The sequence below is a fragment of the Scardinius erythrophthalmus genome (genome assembly GCF_964197995.2).
Source record: "Scardinius erythrophthalmus genome assembly, chromosome: 17".
Classification (NCBI taxonomy): Eukaryota; Metazoa; Chordata; class Actinopteri; order Cypriniformes; family Leuciscidae; genus Scardinius; species Scardinius erythrophthalmus.
This window is the reverse complement of record NC_138237.1, coordinates 14468259-14487902: the sequence shown is the minus strand read 5'-3', so window position 1 is coordinate 14487902 and position 19644 is coordinate 14468259. Positions and strand designations below refer to the sequence as shown.

At 38.4% G+C, this 19644-nt stretch overlaps 1 protein-coding gene across 1 annotated transcript in view; it reads left to right on the top strand.

Annotated features, from left to right (window-relative positions):
* The window catches only part of unc5da (unc-5 netrin receptor Da), a gene marked incomplete at its 5' end in the record, with an annotated part of 250470 nt that overhangs the window by 191102 nt on the left and 39724 nt on the right, over positions 1-19644 (top strand). Inside the window, 5 exons of the mRNA XM_081390218.1 lie at positions 6049-6229; positions 9557-9724; positions 14090-14254; positions 16109-16144; positions 17724-17912. Coding sequence (XP_081246344.1) covers positions 6049-6229; positions 9557-9724; positions 14090-14254; positions 16109-16144; positions 17724-17912 — 739 coding nt within the window. The remainder of the gene's footprint in view (positions 1-6048; positions 6230-9556; positions 9725-14089; positions 14255-16108; positions 16145-17723; positions 17913-19644) is intronic.

Here is a 19644-nt window from a genome sequence, read left to right as displayed (position 1 = left end):
AGTACCATTTTGTCAAGCAAAGTTTTTGAGTTGGGGCAATTCAAGACTTTTCACTCATTTGCTCCACTTCTGCAGTTGTCTCCTAGTTGCATTCACTCATTTTCTAAGTCATCTTGAATGTTGAATTGTCAACGACACTAGACATTTTAAGAGAACATCACACAAGTTGCCTTTATAAATTGATGTTGATGTCCTAATGGTAAAACGGTCTTCATTATGGTGATTAGTGTTCCCTTTGGTTGGGCTCTTGGAACTTCATTTATATCACTTATTCTCTTCCTCTTGATGCAGTGATGCAGAAATCACAGTTAGGCTATTTGTGGTTTCAAAGGAAGAGAACTAATACGTATGTTGCTTTTGAAAGATTACCTAACTTCTCACTAAATCACTAACTAATCTACATTTCATGTTAAATTATGGTCTATTAAAATTAAGTTTGCAAGATTTTTTCAAGTAAAGTTAACAGAACGAAATTTACAGTCTTCGACATGAGGATTAAGTAAATGATGACCGGATTTTCGTTTTGGGGTGAAATATATATCCCTTTTAAAATATAAAAGTCCATAATAAAAATATAATTACTTAAAATGATGATCGTCTAAACTAGAAGTGTAATAATCGTAAATCATTTTAATATTTATTGTTTGAAAATGATTCTCAATGTTTTGTTTGTTTGTTTTATTGTTTGTTTCTTTTTAATTTAGTGTGCTTGAATATCAAGTATGCAACAGTGTAAGTGAAGAGCATGAGATGAAATATGAATCTGTGAAAAACAGTCAAGGTAAATATCACATATTTGAATTGTGAGTGATTTCCAGTCAATCTTTAATTGTGGGGAATTAGGTAAAAAGTGTAAGAATATAATTTAAATTTATTTGAGTTTTAAAAAATCTAAAATTATTATTTGTGTGAATGTAGGATAGATATCATAGTATCTATGCAGTTAGACCTAGCAAGACAAAGAATTTCCTTCACTGTTTTTTTCCACCACAGAATGCTATTAAACACAATACATTATTAGAGATGTGCTGGAGTTCACACTGTGAGAATATTCATGTCTTTCAGGGGGAAAAAATACATTTTTTTTGTTAGACATTGTTAGACAAATTAAACTAATGAGAGAGGGAGGAAAAATGTGCTTTAAGAGAGTTTATTTTCTGAGAGTGCCTATAGATGATGAAGAATCACCCATATATAGGATACATTTGACTGAGCTAATTAAACCGCTATCATAACATTTCAGTTAAACACTGTTCAGCTCAAGCAGATTTTTTTCTGTTTCTATGAAGTTCTCCTACTATTAACCTCCATCTTTAGAATAAGGTCTTAGATTATATTTTCCAGATTCCCAGACAATCCCAATTCCCAATGGACTCTCAAAGCTGTCGTGTCCTTGGAAACTCCCGCAAGTGTATAACCAATGTAATGGTGGTCTTTTCCACAGGATGATTAGAAAGAAGTTCAGTTAGCATGACATCACAAGTTATGTGTTGTCCTTTGAGGGTCTTAGTCAGTGGACGTGGCGCTGTGGCCGTCCGTGTTCACAGGGCTTTAATTGGAACAAATGTGCTAATTAAGCAAATTCATTTCCCTGTTCCCTGGCCGGAGGCTTATCACACCCATTTGAATATGTCCCTCAATGTTCATCTGTTCTCTCATCTCTCCATCTCCCACCAACCCAATGCTTCCCCCCCAGAGGCCCAAAGCAGACCCAGAAACAGCCTTTGATTTGAATACAAAACACACACACACCCGTACAGAATGAGAGAGAATTTCCCCCCAACAGACTCTTATAAAGGAGATGGAGGCATTGATAGAGGAAAAGCTTTAGATTGGGTCTCAGATAGAGAAATAATTAGAAAGAAAATGAAAGAGTTTAGATAACAAGTAATACGGATCCTCGTGAGAGAGTGTTTGGAGGTAAAACACAGGCTATTTGTGGTGCTTTTGAACTGGGAACACAGGGTTAAATGCACATCATGATAGTCTGTGAGGGTATTTCACAGCTAGACAGATATGTAAATTAATATTGATACTCAATAAACCAATAAATGATTGTAGTAGGTTTTATTAGCATATTTTATTTTGCTGATAATTTCGCTCCTGTGCACGGATGATCTCCCTCTAATATCTCATAATAGTCTTGATAATTAACCCCACAGTATAATCTTTCCATTCACTAACTCTAGTCTGGTAAACAAAAGGAACAAATCACGCTGTTCCTTCTACAGACTATGAACAACAAAACACATTTATAAATTAATGAAAAGCCCTGTTCCACCTCCTCACCTCAATTTTTATATGGCCTTGATGTCTTTCAGTTTTTCGCTTATTTTGAGGTCCTTCAAATATTTTAGCTTAAAGGGGTCATAGACTGGATTATTTTATTATTTTATAATGTTTCCTGTGGTGCACTTATAATGTTAGTATGATTTGAACATCAAAAATTTTCATAATTTATAAATAAAAGCCATTTTTCCAAGCCTGATTTTAGCCTCTGATTTGAACGCTCTGTTTTAAGGGAGCGTTCTTTGATCGCTTTCTTTATATAATTTAATCACATTTTAAACAAGATTATTTTCATCCTACTAAGAGAAACGACATGAAGTTGATTGCTTAGTCACTGGCTTGATTTACTGATGCATAAACAGCATTGAACGATATTTTGAGAGATAATCTGTCTGAACTTGAATAATTACATCAGAAATCACTGATCACAGATCAGGCATTAGAATAAGCATGACTACTTACATGTTTGTGGCGTTGCTGGCAGATCCATATCGTAAAAGTCTGTTTGCAAAGCCTCCGCCAAAATTGACCAAATAATCCACAGTGAAATACACCGAATACAAACAAATAATGCACTGCTGAGACATTCACATTGTTGGGAAGGTAATGGTATTGATCCTGTATCGATCTTTTCTCGTTCTCATGTCACTGTTCACTAATGCTCCAGTGGGCGGGGCCAAAGCTGAAGTGTGACGTCACAAGTCTCCACTCCTGTCGTTTGCTGGCCTTGGTTTCAATAAAAGCAGTTTTTGGAATAACAAGAAAGTTTTGAAGTTCTTTTTTATAGTATAACAAACTCTTAACTGTCAAAGGATCAAGGAACATTTGAATTCTCATTCTATGACCCCTTTAATTAGAAAGTCACACTTTTCACCAGTTGCATTTCAACCACAAGCATTTTTTTCTCCCTTTTGCAGGCACATTATGTTGAAAACAAAGGCATCATTCTTATTGGTCAGTTTACTTATTAAATGAGTATAAAAACCCTTAATGAATGTTTATTTTTTTTTTGTTTTTGTCTTTTCACATTTCACATTCATACATTTCACAGTTTTTCTTGATAGAGTTTTAGTACATTTTATGTATTGAAGAAATGTTATGATGTATTAGCTAGTTTAGTAAGTTTAGTAAGTTGCTTTAGAGATTTTTATAAAAGTTTCATGTGTTTGAGGATAGTTCTTTCTCATCCATGCGCATGCGAATATATTTGTTTACTGTTTATATACAATGTTACGAAACAATTGTAGTTCAGATATATGCTATTCAGAATCTTGAATTTTTTTAAGGGAATCATTTTTTAAGAGTCTATGCCTTCCCTGATGTACTTTATTTGCTGAAAGGTCTGTGATGTTTTTTTAATTCGAGCGGATAAGCTTTATGGAGTCAAAGAAGCAACATGACTGGATTAGCTATTGAGGTCCAACCGTAAACACAGAAGGGAGGGAAGGAGAGAGAAAGAGAGAGAGAGAGAAAGCGAAAAAGAGGACAGATGCAGTCACCGCCATTCTGGGAGCTCTGGACTGGAACGGAGAAAAGAGTGAAATTAAAAGCAGATGATGAAAGAGTTCTCTCCGGCCATCACGAAGATGAGAAAGAGAGAGAGAAATCTCTCACACATGACAATCTGATGGCTGATATATTGATTTTCCTCCCTTCATTATTCTTCTAGGCCTTAGAGAGAGTCCAGCAATTTTACTCGCCCCACGTGCGTGTTTCTGCCGTGGTGTTCCAGCGCAGAGGGCGAGAACTTTACACGTAAACAGAGATTCCCAAGGGGCGTGCTGTGTTTTTAATCTGCAAACGCACAGTGACATAAATCAACCCGCGTCCCCACGCCCTGACGACTGCCGCCCCTCTGGACCGACTTAGAAGGGGTGGCTGTTGTCAAACGATTGCAATTTACACGACCAGCCATGCGAGGATAGCGCGTCGTCACGCCATTGCTACGTTTGTAAATCCTAATGAATCAGACCGCCAAACATCAGAGCTGAATAAATAACACTAGGCTGGGCTTGACCTTGCAGTCACCTCAAACTGAAATCTTTGGATGAGCTGTGACCTTTGATCCAATCAAGGGGACAGGTCTGAACGTGACTATGCAGAGCACCTGAGAGAATACACATCTATCGCAGAGCATGCTTTTTTATTGCGCTGTCAGACTGTGATGGGTCACTCAGAGGTCACTGTGAAATGCTTGCTGTTACATTGATACAGCTAGTGTCTTATTTGACAATTTTTCTTCACTTTAATTGGCTGAGCTGATCTGGAGGCGATGTTTGCTTCAAATAGGCTGTCAGGAACGGTCTCATGCTGGTTTGTGAATTTCAAGAAAAGGTTGGCAAAAAAAAAAAGGTAACTCAACCTCTACAGCCTCCTCGTGAAAATTGTAGATTGGTTTCAGGACAGGGGGGAGGCGTTTTCGTTTCGTTGCAATGCTTCTAGTTGGATTGACAGTAAATTGTCTGGATTTACTTGTGGTATGCTGAGTAATTCTCATTATAATTATCACAGTTTCCTTATGTATTTCTGTGATTCTCATGTTTTTCTGCTTTAAGGGTAGCCTGGGTTTCCCCATGCTGCCTTGCGCGCAGCACGATCTTATTCACGCTGCTAGGCAGCCTGGATACCATGGACCAGATTTTCCCCTCAAAAAGGGAACCAATCACAGAACGGGGAGGGAGCAGCAAGACGATGGCGACGTCTATGCGACACACCAAAGCAGTTTGTTTATATCTATGGATCCAACATGGCATCAGGCATGAAGTTACCTTTCGATGCAGCCTTAGATAGTGTTCTAAGTATTTCCTCTTCTTCCTCGTCGAATTTCTGTCGCTCTACATACGTAATCTGGTATAATTGAAACGATTGGCTATGAGCTACGTACAGGCGCATTTGATAGACATTTGTAGCGCCCAATAAACGGCTCTGGGCATTCGTAAACCACGCCTCAAATACATGTACGTCTCAATGAGATGAGGTCTGACGTTAGCCAGGCTACTTTAAGGGATTATATCTATATGATTATTATCATTATCGTTTTCATCAAAATGCTTGTTACAAATATTTTAGGTTCTATAATAAGAGTTATTGTTTTAAATTAATACGATGTATTATTGTAGCTGGAGATGGATGTGTGTGATTGGTTATACGTGCATTGTGTACCTTTGTAGAGGATGTTCTCGCAACAGTGAAGAAGCATCGTTCGCTTTTGTCATTTAATATCATCCTTTACAGGTATGAAATGTACAAAATGCACACCATCATTGTTCTAATCAAGTTATAAGAAAGACTGTTCACTATATTAATTGTTTTTTACGATGTATATGTGTGTGTTAGGTCTGTAAACTCTGTATTTAGTGTTAATGATTGGTTCTGAGCACATGGTTAGCATAAATGTGCCGCGATTAGCGTGCACGCTGGTGATGCTGAGGTGATTGAAGTACAGAGTATATGTAGTGTTATTGTATGTGTGTCATGTTATCTTTTATTTATTAATTCTGTGTTATGAGTCTATTTCGTGCTGTGCTGATTCACTGATAGTGTGAGGATGCATATGACTATGTCGTCGAGTGAACTTGGATGTACATACTTGGCATTAATGAAATGAAAGTGTTTACATTACAAGCATGTAATTCAAAGCTTAAAGCAACGGTGAAGAAGCATCACTTGTGAATGTGTATTCATTTAATATCATACTTCAGGAGTATTATGATATTCACAAAGGCTGGTTTAACCTGTTAAATCTGCCTTTTTATGCAGGTGGAGTGGCTGAAGAATGAAGAGCTGGTGAGTTCTCTTGAGGACATCAATATCGACACTCGAGCTGACCACAACTTGATCATCAATGAAGCAAGGCTGTCCGACTCTGGAAACTACACCTGCCTGGCCAGCAACATTGTTGCTAGGAGACGTAGTGCCACGGCAACGGTCATCGTGTTTGGTATGGAAGCATATTTTTTTTAGAATATGAGTTAATACATTTTACTCTAAAAAGTTTTTTTTTTTTTTTTTCTGTGACTTATTTCTGCAGGTTACATAGACACTGAATCATTCACAACAGATTTGTTAAGGAACAAAACAAGTGATCATCTTTATGGATGAGTCATTGAATCATTCACAAGCTATTCTTTCAGAAACACTCTTATTAAGGGATAAAAACAAGTGGGCGAGTTTCATTTTGAAGGCTTTGGAACTTGTATTTGTCAGCTGTTTGGTTTCACAACACTTCACATTCCTAAGTAAGAAAGAAAATATAATAATTATAATAATTTAAGTCAATAAATACATTTTATAATTGTTGCTTTTCTGAAATGAGACATCCTCAATGAGGTATGCAGCCTACAAATGTAACCTCCGATATGAGACAAAGCTTGTGAACAAGTCAACATTCAGCCGATTCTTTTAGAAACCCTGATTCATTCAGGAACAAAACTGTGTCAGTTCTTTGCCAAACACAACTCCTCTCCTGTGACCACATGGGATAGTAAAGTGTCCATCAGATGCGCAAGTCAGAATTTTGCCGGATGTAGTAGGTCGTCCCTGCACTTGTTGCCTACTGTTTTATGAATACTGTAAATTCAGACGTACTACTCACTACTACAACTCACATACTGTTTTTTGCCTACTATATTATGTAGTTGGGAAGTATGTATATTCAGATGTAGCTACTGTTTTATAATTGAGTCCCTGAATCATTCAGCACCGATTTGTTCAAAAGTACTAGAAACAAAACAAGTGACTGTCTTTATGGATAAATCATCAAATCATTCACTCAAATGATTCGTTTTAAAAACATTCACTCATAAAAGCAGCCACTTGTATTATTCCAGGATGAATTGGCAAAGGAGTAAATCATTAACTCACTCCTAAACAGTGACTCTTGTCGCCACCTACTGGTGTATCAATGTAACAAGCAGAAAGAGTGAAAAATCCCCACTAATACACAGACTGACATTCCAAACATCCAAACACAGACAAGCGGAGTGTCTGGCTATCAGCAGACCAAGCTCAATCTTTTAAGATTGAACATTGGTCTGGGGAGTCTTGTATGTATTTTCTACTGCACAAGAGGCGTGATCAACGGGCATAGTTCAAATGACTCTGTACGCAATTGGATAGTCCTTCAACCTGTCAGACCAACAATCCGGGTGACGTACTTTGCAGCAAAAACTCCAGGCATGAAACGTGTCAACAAACATGTTGGTTTGTAGCATTGATCAGCGGTTTGCAGAAGCAGTAATGGCATCGAGCAATTTTTGAAGGTTGTGCTTGAAAGTGAAGAACTTGAAAGTGAGTGGTATTTACACCCACTCGAGCGATTTGTTTGCTAAATTAAAGAAGCCATTGAGCATCATCGATAGGTTAAAAGGAATTGGATTGGCGGTCGTGCGAGAGACTCTCTATCGTCATCGTGTTAAACCCGCCAATAGCGCGCCAGGTGGATAAGCCAGTTTGTGATTAGTCCCTGCAGATTTTTTAAGGAAGCAGGATAGAAAAATGTACAGGTTTCCAGCCTGAGCTGCAGGGCAAAATCAAATCGCCGGCAGATCGGGCTGGGTTTACCCAGTCTAGCGGAGTGACACAAACAGAGAAAAACTTTAGTACACATGGGATATGAGAGCGACCTGTATAAAGGAACCTGCTAGATTTTGAGTGCAAGTTCCAGAAAAGTTTGTGTAGATCACAATGTGTGAAAGTTTGACATGCTGCAGAATGGCGCTGTACATCTGTTTAGTCACCTACACAGACCTTCAGTCTAACAGTTTACAAAAACAATCACCTATAAATCACCATCCCGCCACGACCCATGACACAGCGCCCTCATTTTTTAAATCCTCAATTCATCAAGCGAGACATCATTTCTCCAGATCTGTGTCTGCGTGAGGCCATCACTTAGACGCCCGGTATGGGTTAAATTATCTATTTTTGTCAACACATATGAGTTAATGATTCTAACGCTCCCTGTGTGGCCAGCATTGCCATGGTTGAGGCTCCATTAGCCTAATTGACATGGTCTCCTAGTGTTTTATCCTCAATATTTTGATGGTAAGGTAATATTGCGCTCTCTCTATCTCCCTCTGTGTGCCTTCTGGGAGTCAGTCACAGATGAGGGCTGAAGCTGGCAGTTTTTAGAGGCTTGATTAAACACATTGAAAAGCTTTGACATGAGCTGTCAGAAACAGGCAGCACTGATTGAGCGCTAGTTGACTGATCCGCAATTAACGTTTAGCAGCTAGCGTAGCATCTGCAATTTAACATGACTCCCAGCAGTCCCTAAGGCTTAGCAGACTCAAGAGAATTTACTTGTGTGATTTTATTTAAGGGAATGCATTGTTTGTTGGTTTTGATCATGTCCGTTGTGCAGTGTAAATGAGATGACGCCTGAGAGAAGGGAAATCACCTCAAGTGTTATATTCGGCGTACCTCTCATTTTTGGAGGGTGTTGTACCCTCAGTAGTGCAAAATTTGTGAAATCAATAAACAGAATGTAGTGTGTTTTAGCTGTAGTTCAAAATAAAACCCTTTTTATGTTCAACTGAAACCAGCACCATTGGTTATTTTTAAATACATCTGTCCTTCTTATGTCCCCTTCATTAATTCATGAGAATCTATCTTAGTCATTTGTATTCCTCATTAAGTCCTCAGCGTGGCTGTCAGTGCGTGTCCAAGACAAGTTTATGGAGTCTTGGCCATTACAGAATGGCATCTATCTGTATAATCCAGTTTCAATCTCTTCCATGTACCAATTAAATGATCAAGTCACTTCTGAGTTGATTAGATGGAGTTACTTAGAGCAGTGTGTCGTTTTAGCCATGTAGCATGCATGTATACATAGCTTGCAGAGCAGTCTGCAAAATTGTGTGCATCTGGAAAGCATCGATTTAATTTTGAGATTATATTTGTACGCAAACATTTGATAGACATATTGAAAGAGCCCATTCACACACAATAGGTAATCATTGGCATGTGAATGGTAAGAGAGATTTATCATGAAATGTTTTTACTTCATTTAGAAATGTTAAAGTCCCTTTGCATCTACATGCCAAACTACCTCATGCAGTAATCCTTCATTTTGGTTCCATTTATTTGCAAGTTGTATGGAAAGTGAAACTCTCCAAATGAACTATGCAGTGCGGATAAATAATGCAAACTGCCTTCCAACAGGGATGCTCATGCACACTGTGGTGGTGTGGGTTTGAAACTCCTTTCAAATAATGCAGTAAACAATACGGATAATGCTAATTAATCTTATTTCTCTCTTTGTCAGTGAATGGAGGCTGGTCATCCTGGACGGACTGGTCCGAGTGTAACGTCCGCTGTGGAAGAGGAGTTCAGAAGCGAACACGGACCTGCACTAACCCCGCTCCGCTTAATGGAGGGGCTTTCTGTGAGGGAATGTCTGTTCAAAAGAGCACCTGCAACTCTCCCTGCCCAGGTTAGATACACAGAACACCAATGAGAATATGATGAGAGAGGAAGACCATGGTATCTCAAAAACAAATCTTTCCATTGCGTCGTCCTCAATTTCTACATAAGATTGAACAAATCTTATTAGCCTTATGAGCGGTTCTTTTGTTACTAATTTGAATCCTTCTGCCGATTCACTCACTTGCTGAATTGTTACTGAACTCACTCACTGATAAATGAGGCATTACTTTTAGAAAACATAAAGACAATATTTTTAAAATTCTTGTTTAATGGCATCTTTTTATGAATGAAGGCCAGTATCACTGAGACTAACACTGCTACTGATGTCTCAATGAAATTTATTATTTTTAAACGTTAATTATAGCCATTCAAATTTACAGTGTAATTGAAAGCTATCAGTTTTTTTTCATAGACAGTATATAAACTGGACACAGCGACCCCATTGGATTCAACGGAGACAAGTGAAGTCAATTAGAAGCTCTTACTTCCTGGGGGTCGAGCGTACTGCGCAGACTCAAACTGAGCTTGATGACGTAGATGTGACGTGAGCAACCCGTCTGTCTTCTAGTAGCTGTGCCAAGAGAAATCTGAATCATTCCCTTCCGAAACTTGCAGATACGGAGAGTGTGAGTAGGAGGTGTCCATGAGCTTGGAGCAGGAGCAACTTTTGCTATGTATTCTGATTAATTATTTTGTCACTTTGCCTCCACGTCCCCCGATTGCCCGCGAGCTTCTCCTCCTGTCCATACGGTAATTCTGTGCGACAGAGAGTCGCGTGGTTATGACGTAATTGTTAGCCTATTTTTACAAAAATTGCTTCTACGGGGCCATAACGGAAGCTACAAGGTAATGAAGCCTTTTATACATTTTCATGTTTCTATAGAAATAAATAATGGACAAATGGAGTCTTTAAACGCCTCAGATGTAAAGTTATTCACTGTCAAAGTGACGCCAAAATGAATGGGAGTCAATGGGATGCTAACAGCAGGTGGGGGTCCGCTAGCCAATGGTGGTGCCCGGGGAAACTTCAAAATAATATGAAACCCTGCCCCCCTGTTTTTTTTTACATTTATTTGGCTTCAAAAATATAACAACTTTTAATTTAAGTTAACTTAAAACCATCCTCACATAAACCCATAAGTTATCAATGGAGTTTCAATCAGCTACACAAGTTCTTTAGTCAGGTGCAGTGAGTCATTTTCTGTTACCTTTTGTTCTTTAAATTAACATTAATGACAGACTGCTGTCACATTAAGATCTGCCGCTGCCGCACATGACGCAGATCTCACAAGCGTCACATTTTCTTACAACTCTTTATGTTCATTTAAGACTTTTTTTTCACTCTTTTAAGACTGCTCTTATGAGGATACTCTGCAAAACGAACATTTTGGCATAATTGTGTTTGTTACTGCTCGTTCAAGCGCGAAAGAGAACTCGATTCTTTCTGTGCGTCGTGCGTGTCACATATAGACAGAGACAGGGCATCTTATTGCGCTTAATGGTTTAAAAGCATTTGTGTGAATAAGAGCCTGATCATAAAGTAAAATGCTAGCCAAAGGATGACAGAAAAAATGACTAAATATTGATATTAAATAATGATTAATTAATAACTAAATGATGTAAGGCTGGAAGCTTACGCTGCTATTTTGAACCAATAATCAGAACAAAAGGCAGTTGAAGGATGATGTGCATAATTCAAATATTTATCTGACTCCGATATAATTAATCTAACTCCATTAAAGTCGTTGTTATTCTTTAACCTCTTATTCTTTAAAGGTAAAGATTTTTCTTAGAACTGATAGGAAAACATAGGATTTAACCTGAACGTTTAGATAACGAAAGTTATAATCACTTTAGCTTTCAACATAATCAGTGAGTAAAAAGTAAGATTCTCAAAGCCTTTAAAGCAGGCAAAGTTATTTATACATGTTTAAATATACAGACAGTAGAATGGAACAACATACTGTATAGAAAACTTGGTTGTAACAAATAATTTTATTAAGTTTACCACCATTCATTTCAGTTTATAGGCTGTCAGATGAGACCAAACATGACATAGTTGCATATTAGAACACACTAGTAAATAAACAGTACGTAGTTGAAAGCATAAGTCCTGTGAAGCAAATGGTACAGATGTGTCATTGAGGTGCAAATGTCTCTCCCGACAGAACCATCCTGTGCCTGTAGTGTCCCATCAGTCCTCAATCAGCATACTGATGAAATTCCTTGCACTAGATAGGCTTTAGCATACTTTGATGATGAAGGCCATTTTGCCATGTTTAATTCACATGAACACCTTTAAAATGTTTTTTGAAGTACTAGGGCAGTAAAGAGTTCTGCCCATAGTTGCTCAGCCCTACAATGGTATTAAATTAAATTTTAAAGGGGGGGTGAAATGCTCATTTTCACTCAATCTCCTGTTAATCTTGAGTACCTATAGAGTAATATTGCATCCTTCATATCTCCAAAAAGTCTTTTGTTTTATTATATTTTTAATTGAAAGATTGACTGTACCGAGTCTTTCCGGAAAAAAACGAGCGGCTGGGGGCGGGCCGTGTGGGCGAACCTAAAGCTGTGCTAACGCGCCGAGACAACACACAGAGACATTTGTTCAACAGTTTTACTCACCGTTCCAACGCACGACCGCGAAGCTTTATCATTGTGACTGCTCGATCCTTAAGCATTAGACGATCTGGGCTTTGTTTATAAAACAATCATCGTCGAAATGCAGGGAACAACAGTCTTAACAGTTACACAACTCCGTTTATGCTCAGGAAAACAAACTCCATCCACGGGTGCCTTAACGCCGGGTTCTTTGGGAATCTGTGCAGGGTTGTCTTGCCCTGGCAACCAAAAACACACTTCTTTGGTGACATTGACTTCCCAAAAGCCGGGCAGGGCGCTTTAATGGTGAACTGCTTTCACTCTCTTGCTCTGTTTTACGAGTGCGCACGCGCCCGCGATCTTACCGGAGAAGTGCCCTTAGGACCCATATAAGGAAATTCCGCCCTCTCTTACGTAAGACAGAGCCATACTCGAAAAAAACTTTCCGAAACTTGTGACAAACCGGAAGGACAATTTTTGGAACAAAAATACTCCTTCAAACGTACAACTTAACTTTTGAAACTTTGACCATGTTTAGCATGGGAATCCAACTCTTTAACAGTGTAAAAAACTCAGTATGCATGAAACAGTAATTCACCCCCCCTTTAAACGCATTAAACTGGAAAAAATGTATTGCATGCATTAACGCATTAACGTTGACAACATTTATAGCTCTTCTGTAAATCTGCCTGCATTAAATGCACTCTTTTCCCCCCAGCTCTTTGTTCTTGTAAACCCAGAAGTGCATTTTGCCAGAAGATTCAGTTCAATCAAGTTCAATGCTGTTCAGTCAGGCGACGTGAATATATCTCACTGCTATGGCTTGTTAATTAAACATGCTTTCTGAACAAATTGATAGCTAATCCATCTGTCTGGGAGTCTGCATATAAAGTAGGAACTTGACAGTATGTGCTGCGTTCGAATTGACCTGAGTGACAGAAGCCTCTCGAGTTTTACATTTGAAATGTGTCTACGTTCTGTTAATGTGGTGCCTGTTTACTGTCTAAAGCGAAATTCCGTGCTTCTCGTAGCGAACGAGAGAGATGGAGCGAGACAGATAAATGGGGATGAAAGAAATTCATAAAGACAGACAATTGAAAGAGAGCGTGTGTATGTGACAGAGATATGCCGCTAAGAGAAAACCTGGATTCCGAAATTCCGAAAGTTGAAGTTTAGGGAATCAAGAAAGACAAATTAAAGGAGAAAGACAGAGGGGAAGAAAAGAGAAACCTGATGGAGTGAAAGAGAGCTGCAGAAGAAGAGAGTTATCAGTCGCCGGGTCCTCAAGAGCTCTTGCGCTGACTAAATTTATGGTTTCATTGGAAGCACCAATCACATGGGAAACACTAGTCATGTTGGGGGAAAAGTTATCTGAGGAAGGCACCAGTCGCTCTGCCACAGAAAAACTTAATCTCGCTCTCCAGCCCTGCTCAATCCCAGTACCCCACTCAACAGACACACAAACACAGCATTTGCATTTAGATTAGCCGAAGAGGAAACACCAGCAGCCCGCGGAGTCGTTAGGGTAAAGGGGAAAGCCTGATGGAACAAGACAAAAGTAAATTGTCTTTTGCTTTTGTCAGAGGCAAACCTTGAATCCTGGAAGTATAGGAACACCACCTGCAGAAAAAGGAAGCACAATGAGTGACCATTCTGAGACAAAAGTTTGTATCAGATACATAAGGAAGTATGAATTCCATGCAAACTCTGCATATTAAAACTTTTTTGTGCTCTTATGAAAATGTGTATCTTTGTTCGTGTGTGACAGTGGACGGTGGCTGGGCCGAGTGGACTTTGTGGTCTGTGTGTAGTTCTGAATGTGAGAGGCAACGCACTAGAGAGTGTACAGACCCGGAGCCAAAACATGGTGGCAGGCTGTGTGATGGAGCTGCCCTAGACACGGACAACTGCACTGGAGACCTCTGCATTCAAGGTGGGTAATCGGGACCATCATTGTTGCTATCATCATCATCATCGTCATCATGACTATCATCTCCATCATTTTCATCTCTTCTATCATCACCAATTTGTGCGCCATTCAGAACTGAAATGAAAATGCTTCTTAAATCCTAAATGTAATTAGGAGAGTAGAATTAAACTTCCAAATATATATATATATATATATATATATATATATATATATATGTAGAGTGTTATTTTAGTTTTTAGTATTTTGAGTGGGCTTTTTTATATTTGTAGTTTCCTTTTTTTAATCATTTCGTTATGTTCTTTTGTCATTTTATTCTGTTTTTATTGCTAATTAAGTTTTTTTTGTTTTTTTTGTTTTTTTTATTCCCAGTTATTATTTTCAACTTATTGCCAAGGCAACATTTCTAATGTGCATATTATTAATTCTAATTGTGTATAATTATTATTATTATTTTCAGCTTTATTTTAGTTTAAGTTAACAATAATAACCCATGGATGGATGGATGGATGGATGGATGGATGGATGGATGGATGGATGGATGGATGGATGGATGGATGGATGGATGGATGGATAGACAGACAGACAGACAGACAGACAGACAGACAGACAGACAGACAGACAGACAGACAGACAGACAGACAGACAGATAGATAGATAGATAGATAGATAGATAGATAGATAGATAGATAGATAGATAGATAGATAGATAGATAGATAGATAGATAGATAACACTTCCTTTAATTATGGTCAACTTCCTGTGTGGTGTGGTTCAAATTCTTGTCCAACCTTGATCATCATCATTGCCGGTCATCTTCATTGTCACCATCATTGTCATCATCTTCACTACTGTCATCTTTTTAACTACCATCATCATCATCATCATCATCATCATCACCACCTGACCAAACTAGACTGACATTATTAAAACAGGTAAACAGGAAAAAAATACTTTTTTTATTATTATTTTGACATGAAGTATTAACAAAAAGACATGGATGGTGTAATGCTTTGTATATCACATGACGCTGTGTGTGGCGGTAACATGTTTAAAGAGGCTCAATATGCTCCTGATTTTCTGTTATACAGCTCATCCAACTTCCTCAGTGCAACACAGGCATAGAGCAATAAAAAAAAAAATCATCTCACTTTTGTTTAGATCAGTGGAGACAAGTGCTCTGTGGAAGGCTGTCAGCGCCTGAATGAAACCAGTCAGTCAAACCCTCAGACGAGCAGCACTTGACAGGCCGTTTTGTAATTCCTTGGGAGAGGCAGAAATCTTCTGTTTTAATCCTCCTCGCTCATCATCCTGACAGTTCTTTAATCAATCTTTCCTGCCTCCATCCCCCGAGGGAGGAGGGTGTACACCTCGCCATCCTCTGCAGATGAGTCTAAAGCCCAACGGTGATAGACATCCCTATCAGAGACCAATTTCCTACGCCTAATACAGACACACACAACCACGCACACTAATGCACCCGTAACCTTCTTTTTTGTGTGATAGTGGTCATTTTGTGTAAAAGATTTGACAGTGATTCCAGATTACATGCCTGTCATTGATCACCATACATGTATGTCAATCTGTTTTTAGACAGTTTGAGTCAGTGTCGTCTGTTATTTACCTCCTACATAATTCTCGAAATTCGTCTTTTGTAAGAGCTAGGAGGATTTCAGAGGTTTCTTCTCGCTTTCTGCAATGGAGCAACTTTGATCAGCTCACGCAACGTCACACCAAATAGGCTTTTTTTCTATCCCCAACGGATTCGTGCAACTTACAGACATGCCTGTGTGTGCATGAGCATCTGAAAATTGCAGCATTTGTGCGTCTCATAGCATGTTATACGTGTCTGTTTCTGCAGACAGGAAGCTGCTCCATGATGTGAAGGTCCCGCAAGGTGAGTCCGCTGCCGCTTCACCTTTCATCTATGTTTCTTTTCTTTTTCGCTTTGATTTTTTAAAACTTTAGTCTCTTAAATTCATTTACATGCATCGCATTACTTTCGAATATCCTCACAGGCATATGAAGCATGATGTAATAACGCCACATTGCATCACAATCATCCATCTTAATATTGTCATTCTGTTCATCGTGCCTGTATAATTAACCCCTTTTTCTGATATCATCATTCTGAGTCAATCTCGACAAACAACTTTATTGCAACCTTTACATAAGCTCATTTCCACACTGACATTGTTCAACATTGGGTTGATGCCGCGACAATTAGGTTTCCAATGAATCATCCAGTACGCCATTTGAAACAACCTGGAAAATCAGTTAAGTCTATGACATTTTAAAGACAGCTTTCAGGGTGCTGACTCAATGACTGAAACGGTACCACATTAACTCGACAATGACGCAACAGGAAGATTAAACGTCTTTGACAGGTTTTCGCTTGAGGAATGTCAGTGCCATCACGATTATAACATAGCAAAACAAACTCAGTCAACTTAACCTGTTACTTAACCTATACCATTTCAAAGTTTTTTAATGTTTTTGAAAGTCTGCTATTATTGCAATTGACAGTAACTGCTTACTATTTGAATATATCGTGATTCGTGAGATGTCATTTATTCCTGTGATGGCAAAGCTGAATTTTCAGCAGCCATTACTCCAGTTTTTAGCATCACATGATCCTTCAGAAATCATTCTAATATGCTGATTTGGCTAGTATGCCCCGCCCACACTTCCTGTTTCAGTGAAGGAAAGAAAACTCCCGAGAAAGAGAACGAGGGGGTTACAGAGTAAAGGAGATTGGAAAAGAAAAGGCAGCAAAAGTGAGCAAATACACAAACACAAGTGCAAAAGAGATTCATTAGCCTGCCAAAGTTTTCCAGAGCTCCCAATTAACCTGCTCTGTTTGCTGTTAGTGCAGCTCCACATGTTTCTGGCTAGTGTTTTCATAGCCGCAGGCTTTTTCTGATGTTCCCTACTCCGTCTGGAGGCTTTTGAATGCTCAGGAACGACATGCTAGCTTTTCTTTGTTCTGTCTGTTGTTCATAGAGTCCTGGTTGAATTGTTAGCACAAAGGAGTCAGCAGATAGGGCCTAATCACAACAGATGAGATAATATAATGAGCCGCGTTGTCACGAAATCCCTGTGGAAGGTTTGCAGTTTTTGCTTTGACAGATTCTCTGCGTGTGTATTCATGTTGAGAGTCAGGTGTGTGGTTGAGGGTTGATTGTAATCGCCAATCGCTAGAGAACTTTCATTAGTGCTGGAGGTGTCTGGGAAAGTGGGAGCGTTAGAAAGACTGAGAGAGAAAGGGAGACTTCTGTGATGAAAGTGTTTTATGGTTATGTCATTTCTTTGCTGTGTTTTGTGGCTTTGTCACATCTGTGTACATCAAAATGAGATCCCTGAGCTATTTGAAATCTGAGCAAATAAACAGATACCTTTATATAATCCTTTTTAAAGAATCAGTCATTGTTTTGTCATTTTGTATTTCTCTTCATAATAATTTTCTCTTCTTCTAGCTGATATGGAGAGCACTAACGATGTTGCGCTGTACTCTGGTCTGGCTGCGGGCGTAGTTACCGTCGTCGTGCTGGTCATCGCTGTAATGCTGTACAGGCGGAATCAGAGCGAGTACGGCGTTGATGTCATCGACTCGTCCGCGCTGACTGGAGGATTTCAGTCCTTCAGCTTCAAAAGTGCCAGGCAAGGTGAGCGAAAACAACAACGACAAATTGATCCAACTTAATTTATGACTAATTACAGTGTTTGCAAGGTAGATTTATGAAAAAAACTGTCATTACTTTCTTCTTTTATTTTCTCCACAATTTTCCTACAGTTAATTCAGCTTGAACTGTTTAACCTACAAACTCTATTCAAATGTTAAAGAAGTTTTGAATTACGTTTATTTTAGAAATTTTTATAATTACCCCAGTTTTATAATTACCTTTTTACAGTGCCATAATACATTGTGAAATTATACCTTTATTACAGTGTAATAACACATTGTGGTATTATACCTTTATTACAGTGTAATAATACATTGTGTAATTATACCTTTATTACAGTGTTATAATACACTGTGCTATTATACCTTTATTACAGTGGTATAATATTGTGGTATATTATTGTGGTATATATACCACATTGTGGTATTATACCTTTATTACAGTGTAATGATACATTGTCTTACACCTTTATTACAGTGTAAAAATACACTGTGTTATTATACATTTATTACAATGTAATAATACACTGTGTTATTATACCTTTATTACAGTGTAATGATACATTGTCTTATAATACCTTTAGTACAGTGTAATAATACATTGTGTTATTATACCTTTATTACAGTGTAATAATACATTCTTATTATACATTTATTGCAGTCCCATAATACATTGTGTAATTCTACCTTTTTACAGTTTTATGAAGTTACCATTTTTCTCTTTATCTCTGAAATATGGGCTATATATATACAGTGCATGCATAATTATTAGGCACGTTGATTTTTTTTCCAGGCACATTTTACCAATTCCAAACCACCATTAATCGTAATAACTACTATTAATTTAGCATTTAATCATTTATAAGTGATATTTAATTGTTCATGAAGGCTGGAAATGAAAAACGCCTTATATTCAGGTGTGCATAATTATTAGGCACGTTTTCTTTTACAGATAAAATAAGCTAAAAAAGAGATTTAACAGAAAAGTCAAACAATATTGTCCCCATGAGAAGGATGCAATTCTAATGCAATACTAGAAATTGCAGTTAAGGCATGATCATTGGGTCAGCAAGGCCAGGGGATTCTTTTCCAGTGGCGGAACTAGAGTTATACACGGGGTGGCCGGTTCAGGGGTTCACACGCACACACACACACACACACACACACACACACACACACACACACACACACACACACACACACACACACACACACACACACACACACACACACACAGTAATCAGAGGTATCTGTGTCCTCTCTTGATACATCTATTTATAACACAAGAACCATTAGTATATAATCACAATATAAATGCCACAGCCTTGAACCAACAAGCACACACATGAACCAACATTTTAAAGGTCCAAACCTGTATGACCTTATTCTGCGGAACACAAAAGAAGATATTTTAAAGCATGTTGGTAACCACACAGTTTTGGTTTCCATCAACATCCGTGGTATAGAAAGAAAAAAATACAATGGAAGTCAACGGGAACCCAATACTATTTGGTTACCAACATGATTTAACATATCTTCTTTTTGTGTTAATTTTTGGGTGAACAATCCTTTTAATTTGACAAAATCATCTCAACTTAAATTCCTGAATTCGGTATGTGATTGCCTGTGTCTGTGACCACACTGACTCAGACTAGCCTCAGGTAGGGAGCTGCTCTGGGGTCCAGTGGTGATGCAAGGACTGGGGTCTGTTTGCA